A 22663-nucleotide genomic window follows, 5' to 3' on the forward strand; every position below is an offset into this window, starting at 1 on the left:
TCCAGCAATTTTCGTTTCAATCGGACAACTCCTTCTTGGTGCTTCGATTTTTTTGTTATAGAGTGTATAAAACTTTTTTGATTCGTTTAAATAGTTTCAGATATATGGCGAAACACAAAATGCTGCAAAAAGTTGTAACCTTAAAATTTAAAAATGCTTAGTCAGCTATTGAATTAGGAAATTGAAAAAGATAAATATTGCTTAAAAATTATTTTTGGAAAAATTTATTTTATGATTGATGTAAATAAAAAACTTTTTTGATTTGCTTAAATAGATTCAGAGATGTGGCTGCAAAACATAAAATTATGCAAAAATTTGTAACCCTACGATTCAAAATTTTTTTGTCAACTACAGAATTATATCATAAAAAAAAAATATATATTACGTGAAATTTACTTTTTTCGTTGAATCATTTTTGGAAAAATTAGATTGATGATTAAGATAAAACTTTTTGAATTCGCTTAAATACACTGAAGGAAAATAACACTGTTGAGCTCGATAAGCTAAATTTGGTCGGTAGGTTGTTTACACAACTAAAAGATGATGTCTATTCAAATTTCATGCTTGGCGCTCTAGCAGTGCTAATGTGAACATGCAAATCAGGATTGCTTTAAATACGTGTTTTGCAGTTCATAAGCGTTATTTTTCGTGAAATTTTGACACAGTAAGTAGTTGTTAGTCAAGAATGCCTTTAAGAAGACGCAGAAGCCATTATCAATGGCTTATCAGTTCACTGACTTTGAACGTGGTCGTGTTATAGGGCTAGAAAAGGTGGGTTTTCTTTCCGCGATATTGCAGAAGGACTGGAGAGAAATGTATTCATTTTGCTTGATTGTTTTCAGCAGTGGTCAAGGGAAGGTCCTGCTTAAAGAAGCCCCGGTGTTCTGGGCGACTAAGCGGCACTACTCAGATTGGAAGACCACGATGCGCGGCGTATGTTTGTGGCACACCGTACTGCGTCTGCATCAGACAACTAACTGACATAACGAACTGTTACAAATTGGCTGTTTCAAGTACAGCTCCGATTGAGAAGCTCTAAGCATGCATTCCACTCACTCCAAACCACTGCCTTTTACGATATGAGTGGTGTCGAGTTAAAGCTCACTGGAGGACGTAGTAGAGATCTATTGTGTTTTCTGATGAAAGTCGGTTCTGCCTTGGTACCAGTGATAGCCGTATATTTTGGTTAGAAGGAGGCCAGGTGAGCGTCTGCTTCCGACCTGTCTCCGACCTAGACAAACTGGACCTACACTTGGAGTTATGGTCTGGGGACCAATATCCTATGACAGCAGGAGCACTCTCGTCGTTATTCCACCCACCTTGACAGCAAATTTGCACGTCAACCTTGTGATTAGACCTGTTTTGTTACAATTCATGAGCAGCATTTAAGGGGGGGGGGTATTTTCCAAAAGGATAACCCTTGCGCTCATACTGCTGTTGTAACCAAACATGCTCTACAGAATATTGATACGTTGTATTAGCCTGTAATTAACCAGTAATTGCTAGATCTGATTAGCCTGTAATTAACTAGTTATTACTAGACGAGAGATTTCACTGATCGAGCACGTATGGGACTTCATTGGACGACAACTTCAGCGTCTTTCCAACCAGCATTAACTATCCCCGTATTAACTGACCAAGTGCGATAGGCATGGAACTTCATCCCACAAAATGACATACGGCGTCTGTATAACACAATGCATGCCCGTTTGCATTCAAAATTCTGGTGGTTTTACCAGTTATTATGTACCAGTATTTCACATTCGAAATGGTTTTTCTCTTAATTGCATTAACCTGTCCACATGAAACTTTAATCAATTAAATATGTTACTCAGATAAACGCATTGTCGAAATTTATTTACTCCACAATATTTTTTTCTTCGTGGTAGGACTTTTTCCCCTGTCAGTGAAGCTTCAGATATGTGGCGAAACACAAAATAATGTAAAAATTTGTATATGTTACGATAATAAAATATTTCATGATGATATTCCATGAAAATTAATTTTTATCTATATCTTAAAAACCTGACGTGATAGAGCAAAACGGTTTTGAGATCTGATATCAGCATAACAAACTATATTAGAAAAGGTAAACAACTAAGCATTATGTCAGATATCAACAGCTTGTTAAACAGTGTGATTTACTAACTAAATTGTATTTTTGTAATCCCAAAGCTTCAACAATTTTTTTTTATTCGTGTGGTAAATAATTTATTCAAGTTTATTTAGAAGAAAAGGAAATCTCAGATGTTATAAACAGTGTTTATGTAGGGCGGTATTGATTGAAGCTTCAAATAAATTTCTATTTCAGCTGCGAAAATAATCTTATACTCACGTTTCATGAAACGTAAGCATGATTTTTCGTCCATATTGCGAAAATCGATTAACGTAATGCTAACAGATTTAAATTTCTCCTTGATTTGTTCATATTTTCATGATGTTTATTTCAAATACAGTGAAACCTGTGTAAATACGGAAGAGGGGAAATTGAAACAAATGCTTCTATACTAACTATTTGCAAACAATATTTCTTTCAGCAATTCGTTTAGCAAAATTGTTTTCCCAATTTAAAAGGTCACGTTTCAAGCTTTTAAAAATGGTGTAATTTTTATCCATGTGAAATTTTTAATCAGGGCCGTCTTATTAGCATGTAGGGCCCGTTTGTACAGAAATGTTTTGGGTGTCTATAACATGTCATATTGTTTGAAATCGAACAATAAAATTTCACATACATGAAATAAAGCATTTTTAAGATTTGCAGTAATTTTAACAAATTTACTATTTAATTACAAATTTACTTTATAATTCTATTTTGATTACATCAAAAACTCAATGAATATAGAATAAAGCATTTTTAAACTGTGCATCATTTAAAAAAAAATTGAGATTCTAATTAGTTGCAATCCGCATTCAATAAAATAGTTTTCAAAAGCATGGAAGCTAATTAAAATAATTAAATTTAATAGAAAAGATAAAGGTATAACAAATCAAGAAAAAAAAATTCAAATGGTATGAAATATTTTGTTAAACTTAGCAGTTAATAAAGCATTTTTCAATGCATATCCGCCATAACCATTTTAAAAGTTCATGTAGTACCACAGTGCTGTGTAATTCTAATTTTTTTCAATTATTACCCTATTTAACTAATTTTAAACACTGAACAGAGCTGGTAGTGGTCAAGCTGTTTTAGTGGCCTCATGGCTTAACATAAAACTTGCTCACATTAATTTATTTTACAGATGCGAGTAAATCTTGCAGGCGCAAATTGAACAGTAATTGAGTACCTAAAAGGGCAACACAGAGCTTTGGAGTCGGCAGTTGAATTGTCCACCTTCAATTTCATCTCCGAACATTCCTAACGGCTCAATTTTGACTTATCCTCGATCAAAATTTCGACCAAATTCCGGGAAATATTAATATTATTACTTGATTAAAAACTTCAATCGCTTCAAAATTACACGAAATGGAGATAACAGTCGACATGCTTCAAGCGCCCAAAAATAGGAGTCCATTTTCAAGATTTGCTAGATATGAACGAGAAAAAAAAGTGATTTGAAATATAAATCTTAAAGTTGCCAATGAAAAATGGAAAAATAAAGGTGAGAATCAAAATTAGAAAAATCATAGTAGCCGAAAGAGAAAAAAAAAGAGGAAAAACAGAACAGTGGCTGAAAGGGGCATTGCATTTCTACGAGCTATGAAGAGTTGGTGAGAAACCAATGTCATTAACAAGGGAATCTATTTATTAAGGAAAGGGATGTGTGAGACATTTTGTCTCTTGGTTCGTGTTTAAAGACTCCTCAATAAGGATGACCAAGGATTATTTCAATTATAGCTTATTTATTACTAAATTCTTGATTATAGAATTATTTACAGAAAGGTTACAAATAGATACATGAGCTGTTGAGTATAATGTTTTTGCAGCGCAACTGCTCCCTTCATACTAAATCTATCATCTTTTTGTTCAATTACAACTCTACTCTTCGGCGTTCAAAGCTAATCTCCTCCTAAAAATCCTCTTTCTCATCAGAAACAGTCCTTTGCTCCACCCCCAATGTAGGGGACGACGCTTCCAGTGTCCTTCACCCTCTGACCCTCAGGTCAGGGGTCAATCAAATGCGTGGGAGAGGAATTCGGATCCTGACACCTCCCCCCCGGTTTCATCTAGTTCGACCTTCTTCCCTGGTCGTACAAGTGAAACCTAAAAACAATGCAAGCCCATCCCTGCACAAAAAAACAATTACACGCACACATTCCCGTGCGCAAAAGAGATTGGCCACATTATATCTTATTAAACATAAAATTACACTAAGGACACTTGACAAACTAATAAATACAAGATCAAAACATTGCATCAAAGCACCTAACATTTTTACAATCAAAACATTAAAATAATTTTTATCAGGCATAAGTAATATGTAATAGTAAAAAAAAAACCATTGTACATATAATAAAAAAATTCCTTAAATGTCCATTTAATTAGCGGACTGCTGTATAATCCTAGATAATGCATCAGCATCCCTATTGTGTGCTCCTGGCTTATGTTTTACCACCACCTGAAACCGAGCTAACGCCAAAGCCCAACGTTGTAACCTAGCGTTCCGAGGTACTCCCTCCGTCAGAAATTTAAGTGGATTGTGATCCGAATACAGGGTTATCTCCTGTCCAAATGTCCACGGCTCAAATTTCCCTAATGCCCATATCACCGCAAACGCCTCCCTTTCAATTGTACTCCACCTCGACTGACTGTCCGTTAATTTTTGACTAGCGAAGGTTATTGGCTTCGCTTTCCCCTCGGCATCTCGCTGTAGCAGGCAAGCCCCTATTCCCACCTGTGAGGCATCCGTGTTTATTTCGAAAGGCTTTGTGATATCAGGGGTGTGTAATTCGGTTGCCGTACATAGCGCGTTTTTTAAAATTTTAAACGCCTGTTCTGCTTCTTCGGGCCAGGGAATATCATTAGGGATTGACTTTTTTGTTAAGTCCGTTAATGGTTTAGCGGTTTTTGCATAGTCGGGTACATATTGTCTATAATATCCATACAAACCTAATAATGATTTTAGTTCCTTTTTTGTTCTAGGGGCTCTTAAATTTTCGATTACCGCTAATTTTTCCGGGTCAGGTCCATGTTTTCCTGATCCCACAATATGCCCCAGATATTTTACCTGTGGCTTTGCAAATGAACACTTACTTAAATTAGCCGTAAAATTCATTTCTTCCAAAGTGGTCAACACGGCATCTAGGTGTTTCAGATGCTGATCCCAACCCTGCGAAAAAACGATAACATCGTCGATGAAGCTTTCTGCATAATCGCTATGCGGTCTTAAAACTTGGTTCATCGCCCTTTGAAATGTTCCCGCTGCCCCCGACAACCCGAAAGGCATTACTTTCCATTGATACTGTCCTTTAGGTGACATAAAACTCGTCAACTCTCTGCATCCTTTATCCATAGAAATGCCCCAGTACCCCTTTAACATATCCAGGGTCGTTAAATATTTCGCCGCCCCAGCTTTAAACCTTAATTCCTCAGAATCTTGCATCGGGAACGACACTATCGCGCTTTCCGCATTCAAACCCCTATAATCACAACATAACCGAACAGTGCCATCTTTTTCTCCCACGCAAACAATAGGGTAGGCTATTTCGGCGGTTGATGGTTCTATAAGATCCTTATCAAGTAATTCTGCTATTTGTTTTTCCACTTGCGGTTTCACCGCCTCCGGTATCTTATAGATATAGGGTTGTCTCCTTTCTACGTTAGGTTTTAATCGTATTACATGAGAGCCCACCTTAGCCCTTTTTATCTCCCCATTAAATAAAGAACTATGAGCCCTCAATACTCTTTCCAACTCCTTGGTTTGCTTACAGTTGAGATGGCCTAATTTACTTGCATTTAAAATGCTCTCCATCCCCACCCGTTCGGGTATTGGATCAACAGGGGCGTGTTGTACTTCTCCGAATTCCTCATCGCTCTCATAAATAATCCCTATCGTATTAACCGGCTGTATGTATTCCCGTAATTTATTTTGGTGCAAGTGACGTATACTCCCATCCGGTAATTTCACCAAAAATGAATGTTCTGATTTCTTTTCTACAATTTCCCCCGGACCCTTCCATCTGGAACATAATTTGTTCGTACTGTCGGGAATTAAAACTACTACCTCGTCTCCTACCGAGAACTTCTTATCTTTAGATCTTAAATTGTGATAGTGCGTATATTTTAATTGTTGCTCGTTCGTTTGCTTAGTTGCATAATTTTCCGCGATTTTCAAATTTTCTTGCAACGATTTTAAATATTCTCCTACCGATTCCCCTACCCCGAAAGGTAATACGGTATCATCCTCCCAACTAGACTTTAAAATTGCTAAAGGTCCGACAGGTAATCTGCCGTACATTAGCACAAAAGGTGGTACTCCCGTCGTTGAGTTGTGTATTTCTCTATACGCCCACAATAAATAAGGTAACAGTTTATCCCAATTTCTTCCCTGTTCTTTTATTGCATGGTGAAGCATATTTTTCATTGTTTGCACGAATCTTTCCACCAATCCATTGCTCTGTGGATATGCCGGTGTTGAAAATCGGGGGGAAACACCTAACTGCTCAAAAAAAACTTGCGACAACTTAGCCGTAAAATTGGTAGCATTGTCCATCGCAATAATTTTCGGAGTCCCAGTTCGCATAAAAATATCCACCAATGCCTCACAAGTCGCTTTAGCGGTTAATGATTTTAAAGGGACCGCCTCGGGCCACCTACTATGCTGGTCCATCAAGCACAAAACGTACTGATGTCCGCGGGAAGATTTTGGTTCCACCGGCCCCAACACATCTATATTGATTACCTGAAAAGGTAATTCCGGTCTCCCTACCGCTTCGATTGGAGCCCTATCCGTTCTCTTAATCCTCCGTCTCAGCTGACAGTCTTTGCAGGATTCGCACAATCTTTTTATATCTTTCATCATTCCTTCCCAAAAAAATGACATCGCGATTCGATCCCTAGTCTTTTTAGCGGAAAAATGACCCCCCGTTAAAGTCTCATGTGCGAGCTTTAAAATCTCCTTCCTCCGGGTCAATGGCACCACTAATTGGCTGACTCGCTGACCAAAAATATTCCCAGTGTGATATAAAATCCCCCCATCCGTCCAATACTTATTTTTTCCTCTTCTCCCTTCACTAAATGCTTTCACCAGCGACGCGCACCCCACTTGCTCTCTCCTAAATTTCTGACTGTGCGATAAAGGTGGATTCTCTTCCCGACCCCCTATTTCTATTTCTTCGCTGACCGCCCCCCGGGTTTTCCGCGCTTCTTCGTTTTCTCCCTTCGATCCGGACTTAGTGACTTCTCCCTTTTCCGTTTCTTTTCCCATAGCTAGCATACTTCTATCACCCCCCTCCTCTTGACTCTCCCCTCCGCTGTACTTCAAGGACTGCTCATTTAGCAACCGAAATACTTTTGGGGTAATCAGAGCCGTTTCATTCAAATCCTCTACCACCGCTACTGGGATTTCGACATATGACTTTATCTCTTCTTCTCTCCCCCATCTCCTTAGAGGCACAGTTACCAGCTTTGCTCTCACTGCTGGTCCCACCGCTGGTCTTAGAAAGAGCGTCCCCCCTGATTGTAAATATTTCTCAGGAATGAAGGACTGCTTCACCACACTGATTTCCGCCCCACTATCTATAACACCTGAAAAACAAACATTGTCAATTTCGAAATCTGCCCTTGGTAGATCTACCGTCGTCCTTGCATCCTCCAAATTTAATCCAGCCACTTCCACTGCCATTGGGTTTAATCCTCTCCTTTCCAATCTATTCATATTTTCTCGACAGATGCTCATCCGATATATTTTCGGACAAGCCCTCTTTAAATGCCCTTCTTCGTTACAATTAAAACACTTTGGGGTCCATCCTCCCCCGTTCCCACTATTTCTTGCTGGTATTTCTGGGATCCCCTTCCTAAATTGTTCCGTTAAATTGTTTTTATTCCTACTTATTGTTTCGGCTTGGAAAATCCTTCTACTTGTCTCGTGACCTCTGTATTCCGGAGCCCGCTTTTCACCAATTTTCCCTCCCCTATTTTGGAATCCTACGTCAAGGTTATGGGGTCTTGCCGCCACTACATTATCTAACTCTTGCCCTAGATCTGACACTCCCAACCATCCATCTGATTCCTTCAAATATATGTGGGATTTCAGCTCCTGAGGTAAACTATCTTTTATCCTATCTGCCACTACCAATTCCTTCAATTGTTCTAATGTCGTGACCCCCCTCGACTCCATATAGATCTCTAAGGAGTCCTTAATTTTAACGCCGAATTGAGTATAAGACTCGTTAATCCTTCTGTAGCAGTTATCAAAATTGTTTTTATGCTGAAGGGGAGTTATTCTAAATTCTTTCAGTGTGATTTCTTTAATTTTTTCAAAACTTTCCAAATCCCCTTCCGCTAGATTTGAGCTCAGCCCCCTTACTTTGCCCCTTAAAGCTACCACCATTATTCTCCCTCTATATTCCTCGGGCACCTTATAGAAATTCAGAAAATACTCCGCATCTTTAAAATAAAAGCCCCATTCCTCCGCCTTTGTCGGAGGTTCCCCTAATGCCTTAGTCAAAGTGTTTAAGTGTCTGTGAAAAGTGTTGTCTTGGTTTGTACTATTGTCCTTCTCCGGAAGATCATTCCCCTTATTTGCACCCCTCACCTCTAATTCTTTCATTTTTAACTCATGCTCCCGTTCCTGCTTCCGCTCCTCTCGTTCCCGTCGATGTTGTCAGTCCACCGTCACCCTTTCCTTCAGGCAATCTTTTTCACTAGGCATTTCCGTAGGCATCCTTCTATCAAGATTGACTCCATGAGGCAACACTCTTTACTGGGCATTTCTCATAGTGGGCATCGGCGATGATTCTTTTCACTAGCATAGCAGTCTTCCTTCCATCCTGTCAGGCTGCGACAATTTGTGAGACATTTTGTCTCTTGGTTCGTTTTTAAAGACTCCTCAATAAGGATGACCAAGGATTATTTCAATTATAGCTTATTTATTACTAAATTCTTGATTATAGAATTATTTACAGAAAGGTTACAAATAGATACATGAGCTGTTGAGTATAATGTTTTTGCAGCGCAACTGCTCCCTTCATACTAAATCTATCATCTTTTTGTTCAATTACAACTCTACTCTTCGGCGTTCAAAGCTAATCTCCTCCTAAAAATCCTCTTTCTCATCAGAAACAGTCCTTTGCTCCACCCCCAATGTAGGGGACGACGCTTCCAGTGTCCTTCACCCTCTGACCCTCAGGTCAGGGGTCAATCAAATGCGTGGGAGAGGAATTCGGATCCTGACAGGATGTATCAATTATTTATTTTTAAAGTTGGAAATTAAATTAAAAACAAACAAACCTCTTCTGATCTTTTAAAGCTAACTAATTTTTCAGACAAAATTAAATGGAGACATAAGCAAAAACATTTATTTAATATAGTTCTATCATTCAAAATTGGTAAATTTGTTTTTAGACATAATTATATCAGTTTCGATTATTTTTATTGAAGCTAAATTTTATTCATCGATCCGGTTTTCATGACGTCAACACAAGTCACAACACGTCACATATTTCCGCACCAAGAAAATTCCTCTGACAAAAACTGAAATCGTTTACGAAAAATCATGTACCTTCTATAACATTTTGCAGACGATGAAGGTAACCCTTAAGAGCGACCAACCTCAATTAACTACCATTGTACTGTGGAACAGAGAATGGTCGCGCTTGAGAGATTTCATTGTATAAAATTGAGGATCATGATTAAGCTACGGCACATAATAAAAAAAACATATTTGGGATTTTCTATCATGGATCAGTATTAAAACTGAGTGTTTCCATAAAATCATTCTCCTTTTTTATTCTCCCACAGCTATTGAATCTCAAGTAAATGACATTCAGAAAAAATTTTCGTCTTTTCTGTCAGACCTTGCTGCTATTCCTAAGTTGATTCCTTCACTCAAAAGACAAAAACATTCTCCAAACACGAAATCAAACGTTAGAGAAGCATATGACTTCGTAATAAGTAAGTACATTTTCCTTTAAATAAAATTGTACTAACAGATTTCTAGTTCAAAATCATGAATAAATTAACATATTTAATTGGATGTCTGCAAGTGATGATAACTAATATTATTAAAATGATAATAATAGTAGTAACTATGAAGAAGTTAATAAAAAAGAACACAAAAATTACCATTCGGAATACATTATTTATGGACATTTTTGTTGTAACTCTGCATAATCATTTCTGCTTCGTTTATTTGCCCTGCATGTAAAGCATATTAAACTATAATATGTCTGTATCTCATAGTATATTAAAACTTCTCTTTTATACTTGAAAACTACGGAAAATTTCATCCCAGTTTCATACCACACTCTTAAATATTCGATTATTCTTTTTACTAGTTCAAATATTTTAAACCTTTTTTTCATAAAAAAACCTTGCAACAGACGATAAAAATGATTTGCTTTGTTGTTGTTTTAAGCATTCTTTATATTGCCACGGTATTTTAGTTATTGTATTAAGAAAAGTAATAACTTCAGCAAAACTTTCCATTCTTGTGGTTTATAACTTTAGCGTAAGCACTTTTTTTTGCTTGTCTGTGCTTTTTAATTCGAATAACTACTGAATCATATTGCTATACTTTCATTTTTTTTTATAATGTGTGGTTATGCAACGGATAGTATTTGTAGCTTAGATTCTGAGGCAGAAATGACGAATCTATGGCATACTTGCCACTAGGTGGTACTTGACATGTATTTTGGTGTCATGCGAGATGTTCATACTATATTAGTTTTATTTAATGAAGACAAAATTTCAAAACGAAAGAACTTCAATACTAGAGGCTATCAAAGGCGGATTCAGAATCAAAAACGATTTAGAACGCCATTATGACATTTTTCAAAATTCCACTGCTGAAATCTGTGTCACATGGGAGACTGTTTTTTTCTTGGCAAGTACGAGAGTGGTACAAGTTGCAAAGAGAATCTAAACTAAATTACAAATTATGAAAAAATTTGCATCATAGTATGCTTCTCAGATGTTTTTCATCCATGAATTCTATATAATCGATTGTAAAGAAACCATACAGGTTTAAAGCAAGTTAATAACTTAGCAGCAAAAATAAATGCACAATTACTAATTCTGCGTTTTTAAGTCAAATATATATAAAATAATAAATCGTAACATAACTGGCACACTAATCGAAAAAGATCCGCCATCTCTGTTCTACACTGTAAAACATTTCGGATCAAATTACGGTAAAAAGTAACGGTACTTAGAATATAGGTACTTTTACTGTAAAATCACTGAATCACTCTAATTCAATAAATATCACTGTAAAAGTTACAGTATATTTTATATAGTAAAAATGGATTTTACGGATAATGCACCCAAGGTGTCGGTACCGTATACAGTAATTCGATTCGGAATTTTATGCATTGTAATGCATAAATTTACTTCTCATCTATCTGAAGAACCTATAAAAAAATGTAGCTTCTAGTGAACCAGGATAAATTTAAGGTGTGAATAATGGCTTATATTTGCCTATTAGTTAGTAAAAGTGTTGTATTCTAATAAAGTACATATATTTAACATAAATACTTTAGAAAAATCGTCAAGTTTAGCGATAAAACGTGTTATGTAGTAAGACCGTTAACCTTTTGACCATGCTGTTTTCCAACATGTCCTAAACCTTTTCTTATTAGGTATAGATCCGGATCTTGTGATGACCAAGTGAGGTGTTGGAAGTCAGATTATGTTTATCGAACCAGAGTGTTCTGTGAGCTTCTGGCATGATGTACTGTTGCATTATCGTCCGTGATGGATACGTCACCTTAAGAGTAAAAATATAACAGTGCAGGAAAAACTTGATTTTCTAATATGGACAGGTGTTGCATGGCTTTTTGTTTGCCCACCAGAAACACTAAGGCACCATATCAGTAGAACATGTCTCACATCACTGCTACTGGACCCTGTGAAATGCAAAAAAGGCCGGAGATAATTTCCCAAGTCTCTGATTAATCGGCCAGTGTGCATTGAACCGATCAAAGGGGTTCGTTCCGGTTAGAGACGAATAAAATAGTCTTTTAAGATTCCAAACTTTATTATCAGATACTTCCAAAAAATACTTTTAATTATAGTGTTCAATTAACAGCATAATATAGCAAAAACACAGGTTTTAGAAGGGTCAATTCAGGTCAAAACACTACTGCAATCTGAAGCAGACAACTATTACCGTGCGAGGCACATTATTTATAGAGGCTTGGTGTCGAAACTCCAGAACTTCGACACGATTCTTCTCTCATATGTTAATCCTATCGCTTTGAAACTCGAAGTTTCCAGAACGTTCATTTGATGTTATTTCCTCTCTAAATTATGTTTAAATTACACAACTTTCAGGGAAATTTTCTAGTTAATTTTTTAGGGTCCGTCATACACATTTAGCCTCATAAGAAAAGTGTATGCACTATATTATACACATATTTACGAATTCGTAATAGTTTAAAGAATATGAGAAATTTAAGCATTAAAAATTGGCTTATTTGGTGCTGATTAGTTGTTTTTCTTTTTTTAGAGTGTTTTTTCGCTTCACACAATAGAAAATTTCAAACTAAAAAATGCTCGTTTAAGTGTTTATTTTCTCATCATTGACATTACAAGGTGTCTACGCATGCTTAATCAATGATGCTTCTGCAACTTTGGAATAAACTTTTTTTCCTATCTCGTATCACTTTCGAGATAAAAATTTTACTTCCTTTGTATTACGCCAGGTGGCGCTGTATAAATTTTGCCCAGAAGAGCATAGTCAATTTACTATACCTAGACTTTAGACACCACATTCATATAATATAAACATTCGTGTAATATAAAGCTGTTCAGAAATAACGATGATCACTCCAGACTTCAGTAGGTACGCAATATGTAGGAAAGAGAAACGTTTTTGCTACCAGTCTTTTATCCCAATCACTTTAGAATCTGATTCTTCAGAATTTAAGTCACTTTTTGGTCTTCGTGAAAGCCTTTGCCACAAAAATTTTCTTAACTGGATCTTCTTCATTCTCTCTAGCAATATGAGCAGCCCAGTTCATTCCTGTAATTTTAATACTTTTGATTATATAAGGCTCTTTAAAAATTCGATAATCTTCCGAGTTTAAAGGTTTTTACTAAAGGCCTGAATGTGAAGCTACGTGATTATAAATTTCATGGTGTTAGAGAGAGAATTGTCGATTCATGGCTCAGGCATTTTTCAAAGCCGTTAAAATAATTGCATGACAACTAAAAAATTTCAAATTATCTCACGTACCATAGATAACAATGGAAATTTTCTCTCAATAATAAGAGACTTAATATAAACCTTAAAATCGAAAATGAAGGTTAAATTTTAAGAATTCAATATTTATTCAACAGTTCTAATGACTCAACTGCTGTGTTTTTATATTTCCATATGAATTGAGAAACATTGCATGACAAAGAGAACAAAAAATGCAACAACTATTCTAAGATGTTAAATTGAGACATTTTTCAATGAAAGGAAAAAAAAGAAAACTTTAGGGCAAATAATAATTTAAAGCTAAGCCTAGAAGTTTTATAAAACAGAATATTATTTTTATTGAAACATGCTTAAACTACAGGCATTATGACACAAGATAATGTTTCATGCCTGAAAAATAATATTTTATTTAAAAAATGAAATGGCGCGTATGCCCTACTCCCGAAATCAATGGACAAACCGTTTAGTTAAGCACGAGTTTTTATGAAAATAGTCTCTTTTTAATTTTATTTAGAGAACTTTCAACTTTAATACATTATAAAAGCTTAATTTATTATTAATTATTATTAATCTCATATGGAATAATTATGTAGTAGTTATGTATGGCTCAAGAGGTGCATGGTTAAGTAATACAGCACCTAATGGAGCTTGTTATGAGTTTTCTATGTTATCTTTTGACAAAGATAGAGATAGTTTTAATATTTCTACTACCTACAATGCTGAAATGTCCCTTACTCATACTAAGGTTGGTTTGCGTCATTTAATGGCTGCCGGACAAATTTCAAATTATTACTAACAATCATTACACAGAGAGCTTTAACAATAAGATAGACATCTCTTGAAAATATTTAAAATTAAAATCAAAGTCTTTCTTTTACTTTTTTGTGGTTTAAAAAAAGAGAAATCAGTTTTGATTTTATGTCATACAGAGTGCTGCAACAAGATAGAGATCGAGAATCGCAGAGAAATCCGTGTCATCAAACGCCGCATATTATGAGCTGGCTGCTCAGGCGCATTTGCTTCTGTTAATTGTCTTAATGTCATGCTTTCTAACAATCATTATAGAAAGTGCATTCAAATAAGCCCCGATTTAGCTGTTTAATTATAGCCCATTGTTTTTCGACTAACTTTAAAATCGCGGTAATTTAGTTTCTAAGTCAGTAAAATACGATATCTGAATGCAATTTTCGACAGTAATTATTAGAAAACATAAATATAGAGCAAAATTTGAATAACTTTTTTATAAATAAAGAACTAGTTCGAATGCGTACGAACAGCCAGTCCATAATAGGGTTATGCCTCTAGCGATGACATTTCTAACCATAGGTAGCGATTCTCAATCCTTACCATGGGCCGTACCTTTCACTCGAAATCTTTAGCCGCCGAACTGAATCCCCCTGTATATAGATTCCATTTCGCTAAAAGTGTTAGCGCGGGATTGACAGGGTTTGATGTTTGTTACATGCGACACTACCACAACAGCAACTTTTATAATCTAAGAATGCGTGTATCCTGCTTTGTTGTTTTCAGTTGGAGCCGGATCAGCAGGATCAGTACTAGCTAATCGACTTTCTACAAATCCGTGTGTGAGCGTGCTGCTACTAGAAGCTGGCTCGACACCTCCAATTTTGACAGAAATCCCTGCGGTTGAAAGATTTTTTGTTCATACCAGCATTGATTGGGATTTTGAATCTGTTGCACAAAACAGATCTGGGAGCAATCTTAATGGCCGGGTAAATGAAAACTTGGTTTGTTTCATTGTTGTTTTGTATCTCAACATTTATCTTTTTCAAATGGTTTTTTTTTTAAATATATTCAATATGTAATATTGTATTTTTTTTGTCTAAGTCATGTTTAAATAGCTTGAAACAGATTGGGGTCCAAGAACGAAAATATTCGTTTAACACACTTCCGTTTTCCAGCTTCACTCCAATATGCTTGGTTTCCCCATTGCAGTTCAAATATTAGATTTCCTGAATACAGTGGTCCCGCAATGGATTGATCATAAAGACACTGTTACCAGTGGAACACCGAAGTCAAGCATCACTGGCTGCGGTCAGTAAGCGGGTGGGTGGCCACTTTGATCAGTCTGCGCATGGACCGAGGGTGCGCGTAATCGGTCCTCGTTAAATTGTTCTACCGCAAAGTGCTGGACTTCACGCGCAAGTCGTCGGGCTACCAAAGCAGAGGAGTCTAGCCATCGAAATTTTGATGGATTTGATAGGATAAACTAGACGATGCAGTGCCATATAAGGAGCTCCCATTTCTGGGTTAAATGAAAATCTCCCCTCTTTAGGCAGTAAGGGTGAAAAAGGAAAATTGATTTATCCTGCTTTAGGCAGGTATTTTGAGATTACAAAAATTGGCTTAAAGCCAGGCTTTTGTTTAAATGTATATGCTGAGGAATAAAGAAAAATGTTTCAACTAATCAATTTTTTTATAAAACACAAATTTCCCTTTCACAAGTATATATATTATTATTATAGATATTAGTATAATAATATTCGATGTTTATTATTATAACAATAACCGAATAGGATAAATTAGAAAAATTACCAGTGTAGAAAATACCAAGTAATTGCAATTTCTTTAAAAAAAAACAACAATGTAGGTATAACCGGAAAAGTATATACCAGACGATGGCTTAGTCACTCCCCTCCGTGGATACTGATTGACCACCAAAGAGACACCTCAAAAGAAATTCGGAAATGAAACAAATTCCGATTGTACGCTCCATTTGATGGAAATTAATCATTAGAATGAACTAACTACTTTATTAAAATTAACATAAACTCTATCCTAGTTATCATTTGAAATTTAAACTTTTAATTCCAACAAGAGACTTTCAGTAGTTCTGTAATGTGTGGTAGCCTCGAAATAAATGTAGCTCTATAGTATAGTAATAGTGGATTTAAACTTCTAATTGCTACTCAACATACGTTTTACTAGTTCTGTAATGTATGATACATCTTGAAATACATCTGGGCCTAGTAATACCGCGAAAGATATGGTCTATTATAGTGGATTTAAACTTTTAATTCCTACTCAATAGACGTTTTAGTAGTTTTATAATGTATGATACCGCGCGAAATACCTCTGGTCCTAGCAATACGGAGATATCTTTCAATGCATTAAAAACTGCTCCAATTTTCGCTTTTGAATGTCAAAAAATGTTCTAATAAGAAATGTATTTTGATACAGAAAGTGAAGTATGCAAGTGGCAAAGTTGTTGGAGGTTCCAGTGTTCTGAATGATGTACAGTTCAGTAGAGGCAATCCACAGAATTATGACGATTGGGAATCTATGGGAGCAAAGGGTTGGAATTACAAGGAAGTTTATGAATACTTCATAAAATTAGAAGACAACAGGGATCCTGAATATTATGCTGATGGTATGAGTAAAAGGAATTGAACGTGTTACTTTATTTACCGAAACTTTATTCTTATACAAGATTTATACTACTATCCCTATACACTATATTTTTAAACTGAAAAATCCAAACCATTATTACTAGAGTTTTATATTATGGAATGTGTTTATTATTGTTTATTGTTTCTATTGGTGAACAATATTTTTAGTATATCAGTTTAGTTATGCATAATCAATTTTTTTAATAGGGTATCATGGCATTGGAGGACCTCAAACTATTTCAAAGCCTCGTTATAATCCTAGTTTCAAAAAGAATATTTTTGAAGCTGCTAAAAGTTTAGATATACCTATTATAGATGCCAACGGTGCTCATCAAATAGGTAATTTAGCCTCTTCAACATTTTACAATTATTACTATATTTCTACGGTGTAAAATTCTCATAGAATTCAATTCTGTTTCTACCAATCTAAATATTGCGTGTGTTTAATTTGTAAAAGAAATAAGTTTTAAAGATATTAATCAATGTAATGATACAAAAATTAATGTTATTTTTTTTAGGATTTTATGACTTGCAGGGGACGGAAAGAGATGGTCAACTTTGCAGCGCTGCTAAAGGCTATTTAGTTCCGGTAGATTTTCGTGAGAATTTGGATATAATACCCGAAGCATACGTTCGAAAAGTAATTTTCAAAGTTTTAGATTTAGTTTATTACTTTTTGTTTATTTTATTTAATTTAATGTGTCGATGGAGAATTTAATAGTAAGCGAACTTAAAAAGGTTATTATTTTTGATTATACAAATATAATAACCTATGTTATTTTTGATTAAAATAAACATTTAAATTGGTTTCCTTTAACCTATAAAATTGTGGGGTATTATCATAAATTTGAACAACCCGAAAAAAATTATTACGAAACCCTTTATTTCAAGTTAACATCAAACCGAGCTTTCATATCATAAAGAGTATAATTTAAATCTATACACTTGTAATCCGGAAACCTTATACCAAGCTTATGCTCATTCACGCAGGGCCAGATCTAGAAATGCGGGGTCCTAGGCTCAAAAATGTCAGGAGGCCCTGGTCGTAACTTTAAATCAAATTTATTCGTTGTTTATTTATAAAGTGCATTTAAATTATTTATAGCATAAGTAAGTTACAATATAGTAGTAAATTTGAGTTTATAATTATTTTATTTCATAACCGTCGTTGAACATCTGACCTAATTTTGGGTTTACGACTACTAACGTTCAACGTTGTATGCATCCGAAATCAATTGTTCTTTACTTTAAACTGTATTGTGGCGTAACAACCACATACGATTATTAAACATCAATTCATTAGTATGTAAGACATGCTAACTAAATTTAATTTTTGGGTACTTTTGATAAATGAATTTCTATTCCGGAAGGTTCTTTTCCACATTGGTGATTTGCGGACATGATTTGACCTCTCGTGTCATGGCAGTTACGTCCACTTCGATTAAAACACGCTTACTTCGAAGAATGGTCCACATTGCACAATTGACTTGCTATTTGTAACTGTGTAGTTGACATCGCGTTGTTGCCTCTCAGTCTCATTTACACACAACGGGATCCTGCACACACTTAACAGGTAATAGCTACATAGGAGAGATTATACACAAAACAATGAGCTTAATACAGCTCTCGCAAGAAATGCTCAAAACACGGTGAACTTAATACAGTTCTCACCTCAAACTCTCAAAATCCGGATAACTTAATACAGCTCTCCCGGTCTTTCGCAAATACGTCAACGAGAGGTTTGAAGGTGGGTGAGAATTGTGGCGTAACTACCACCACTATTATTAAACAACAATTCGCTAGTATATAACACATGCTAACTCGATTTAATCTTGGGGTACCTTTTAATAAATAGAGGCTGACTTAATCGAAAGTTATTTCCCACGCTATATTAAAAATAGCTTTACTGACTCTTTAGTGTTTTTTATCATACTGTTATTATAAATTTTAGTGTTATTGAATAACAAAAATGGTGGCAGCTACTTTACATCAAGAAGTATAAAAGATTATTCTTGGTGTTTTACTACATTTGTTGTAGTGAAGCACCAAGGATCAAGAGTTATCTATATTGTTTGATTTTCACCACATAGGTGTAAATTAGCTCCAAAATGTTTGGTGTTAAGATGCACTAAAAATGTTTACAGCTCTGCATAAATATTAGGTTTTAGATTTTAGAGAATATTATTTTGGAAAGTATATTTTAGTCTATCATGTTTATAGATTAAATATTGGATTCTTAAGTCAATTTAAAAATCAAAAGTGAACCTTTATATTTTTATAACAAACTAAAATAAAAACCATTCAATAATACGCATGAATTTACTTCACAATAAAAATGAAATCTTGTCAAAACACATATATACACTTGCAATATTTAAAAATAATCATTGCCCTTAATTTGTATTACTCAAGTTTCATCTGTTACAGCAGCACTGATAAAAATATTAAGACAAAAGTATCGAATCTTTATGACATTTCAGATAATAATTAAAAATAAAGTGGCTACTGGTGTTGAGTTCAAGTATAAAGGTTCCATTAGAACAGTGTCTGCCAGAAAGGAAGTTATATTATCTGCTGGAACAGTCAACACACCAAAGATATTGATGCTATCAGGAATTGGACCAGCTGATCACCTAAAAGAACATAATGTAAGTAAATTATTAGTATTTTATTTCTTAATGAAAATGTTGTAAGATATTTTAAACAAGTTGTTATTAAAATAGTTTCTTATAATATTCAATATTAGTAGTAAAATAAAAAGTTAAACACTCTGAATAACTTCTGATATAATAATCGGATTTTCACTTACCAGTACTTAATCTTAATGGTTCGAGGGACTGGCTTTAAGAATGCTCATTATTTAGTGCAGACGACGTTTTATGTTTCGAAATCAGACACAGAAACGTACTCATACCCTTCCCCCTCCCAACGGATTCGAATTCTTGAGCTTTAAATTATGCGGGGTAGCCTCAATTTAGAAAATATGATCCCAATAGTTTGGTCAGAAGAACAGTCGAACGTTTGGATCCCTTAATGTAAGGTTGTAACTCTGCGCAAAAATGTTTTGCAAATGAACACATATTTAAGCTAGGATGTCGATTGAAATATAGTTTGTCTAAAATAAGAACTCCTCCAGACATTCAAATGGACCTGTGGCGGTTACTATGGTAACGAGGTATGACTATTTCAAGTAGAGGGGCGAGGTCCCTGTTTTGAAGTGGTTTCGGATCGAGTCGGCGAGAGAAAGGGAATCTCTTCGGTCTATTGTGTTAGTTCTAGAGTGAAGCTACCCACTGTAGCGTATCTACCACTACAAAAATTACAATTCACTAGTATAAGGGCCGGGATAGCCTGGTCGGTAGGGCGCTGGGCCCATATCCAAGAGGTCGAGGGTTAAATTTCCTCGCCGGCCGAAGACTCCCCGTGTAGTAAATGGTGACTGATGCACGTTAAATCTGTCGAGTCTCAAAGTCCTCCATGTTCCCATAACAAATCAATACCTCTGGGGGTACTGATCCAGGGCTTTCCTTGTCTTCTGGATTGGGTCAAAATTACAAGGCTACGGAGTTGAACATTAGTAGTCGTAAACCCATGAAATTGGGTCGGCTGTTCAACGACGGTTATAAAATAAAATAAAATTCACTAGTATATAAGACATGTTAACTCGACTCTATGTCGGGGTACCTTTTGATAGATGAAGGTTGACATTGTCGATAACTATTCGCCCCACATTGGTGACCTTCGGACGTGATGTGAACACGCCTACCTTGGCAGTAACACCCACTTCGATATGAACACGCCTACCTTGACAGTAACGCCTACTTCGATGGATGATCCACATTGAATAGTTGACTTGGTACTTGTGACTGCAACATCATCCACCTCCTAGCGCTGTTGCTGCTCAGTTTCAATCACACACAACGTACAACGCATACACTTGACTGCTAAAGGCAACACTCCGACTACGACCGTGACGTTAATACACCTCTCACATTCAGCACACAAAAAGTACGGTGATCTTAATACAACTCTCCCGGCTTCGCACAAAAAACAGCAATGATTCAACTAGTGGTATCCATTCATCGAATTCTATCACAGATATAATTCTGGTGGGGGAGTACTGTAGCGTATCTACCACTACAAAATTACAATTCACTAATATATAAGACATGTTAACTCGACTCTATGTCGGGGTACCTTTTCATAGATGAAGGTTGACATTGTTGATAACTACTCGCCCCACACCTCCTTAAAATGCTCCATTCTTGTTTCCATAGCACCAGGCGGCCTCAGACTTTGTGGCGGGAGGAGTTCTTAGCTTAGACAAACTATACTCTGAATAGAATGAGACATAGTACGAGGAGTTAGGACTAATTGTTTAAAAGTATGTGCAGAAAGTACTGTGCTTGACTTGTACTTATTTACGCATCTGGCATTGCTATTTAGATAAGTGAAGTAATGTTTCCTGTGTATATTTTTAAGCTGAATCGAAAGAGACCAAACACAAAGTCAATGGAATGAATAACTTAGAAATTGCTAGTTTTCGTCTAATAAGAACAATTTTTTGTCTTGTTAATATTTTTTGAAATTGCTTCTTATTTTTTTATGATAAATCGAACGAAATAAAATTCAAGTTGATAAGATAAATAGTTAAGGGAAGATAAATGTAAATAAGTTCAAGATAAGAAAATACTGTTTAGATATAAAAACCCTTTGTTCCATTGCCCTGTAGGTGGCCTCAATTTGATTTCACAAAAGCAAATGCTTAGCAAATAATACTTAGAGAGCAATGGTTACAAAGTATTGTATTTTTTTAACATAAAATTCCTTTAACTTTCAAACTATTAATCCTATCGTTCCAAATTAAGTCTTATTCCTTGCCAGATGAAAGAATACACAGAAGACAATATGTTACAAATCTAAGCGGTAAATAGGTCAAAAGTGTCGTAAATACAAATCTAAAATACCACGTAAAATCATTGCACATTTTTAAACTTTTAGTCCTATTGACTCACATTTGGACACATTTGATTCAGTATAACAGAAAATGGAGAGAAAAAACTTTATTTAACTGGATGGCAATGTCAGATTTGTAAATGGAGTTAAATCATACTTAGAGTTTTTGCAAATAAAACTATTATAAATTTGAAACTATTAGTCCTTTCGTCTCGTCATTTGTCTAGAGACATTAGGTTCCTCTTCCCATTACCCTCTTTCAATAGTTGGCCACTAAGTAGTTTTTTTTTTCATAACTGGAATTCGATCATTTTGAGCTATCTTTACTGCTGCTTTATCCTCAGCTGGTGCATGAAGCGAAAAAAAATTCCAACTTTCTAATTCCTACTTTATACTAGTTCTACTGTGATGTAAATTTAACTTTTATTTAGAGTTATATATCAAAATTTCATTCTTCATAATTCCAGATTTTATTTTTCCTTTTAGATTACTGTTGTTTCTGATTTGAAAGGAGTGGGTCAAAATTTGCAAGACCACGTTGGATCTCTTGAGAATTTTGTGATGAATGCCTCTGTAAATGTGGCTATTAAGTTAGCCGAACCATCCACCATAGGAGATTACGTTAACAATCGTTCAGGTACATATGAGTCAAATATCTTTGTTTCGCACTCAATAACTATATCGCATCAATGTATTTATAAAGAGTTAGAGAATTATAATTCAACTGAAATGGAAAAGTAAATTAAAATATAACAAAAGAAACATTATTGCATTAAAGTACTTCTTCATTGCATTCATTCATGCTGGAGCTTTATTGTGAATAACTGTTTATCAAAGCGAAAGTGTTACTTGTGTCCCGAAGTTCCATTTGGAAATAATACATAAAATATAGAAGAAATAAAATCACATTCGATAAATGAAAAGTAAAACAATTTCTAAACCAAAAATGAGATAGTATACAATAAAAAATCTCAATAAATTCACAAAAAAGTATTT

General features: G+C 35.3%; 2 protein-coding genes across 4 annotated transcripts in view; one reads left to right on the forward strand and one right to left on the reverse strand.

Moving 5' to 3' along the window:
- LOC107439118 (glucose dehydrogenase [FAD, quinone]) overlaps positions 1-22663 on the forward strand; it is a 67509-nt gene that overhangs the window by 33503 nt on the left and 11343 nt on the right. For all 3 annotated transcript variants that reach the window (XM_087160927.1, XM_087160928.1, XM_087160932.1), the window contains exons 3-9: positions 9899-10051; positions 14832-15034; positions 16503-16692; positions 16919-17050; positions 17230-17351; positions 19192-19359; positions 22154-22304. In XM_087160927.1, the coding sequence (XP_087017053.1) occupies positions 9899-10051; positions 14832-15034; positions 16503-16692; positions 16919-17050; positions 17230-17351; positions 19192-19359; positions 22154-22304 (1119 nt within the window). The remainder of the gene's footprint in view (positions 1-9898; positions 10052-14831; positions 15035-16502; positions 16693-16918; positions 17051-17229; positions 17352-19191; positions 19360-22153; positions 22305-22663) is intronic.
- Positions 3981-8059, reverse strand: LOC147816355 (uncharacterized). Its single transcript, XM_087160923.1, has one exon. It carries the CDS (start codon positions 7833-7835, stop codon positions 4476-4478), a length of 3360 nt encoding a protein of 1119 aa, XP_087017049.1. The 5' UTR covers positions 7836-8059; the 3' UTR covers positions 3981-4475.

This window comes from Parasteatoda tepidariorum, chromosome 1 (assembly GCF_982258835.1).
Source record: "Parasteatoda tepidariorum strain Cologne lab strain chromosome 1, Ptep-v5.0, whole genome shotgun sequence".
In the NCBI taxonomy this organism is placed as follows: Eukaryota; Metazoa; Arthropoda; class Arachnida; order Araneae; family Theridiidae; genus Parasteatoda; species Parasteatoda tepidariorum.

Coding starts and splice junctions, on each gene's coding strand:
- LOC147816355 (XM_087160923.1), bottom strand. CDS start 7,835: ATGAGCATCTGTCGAGAAAATATGAATAGATTGGAAAGGAGAGGATTA.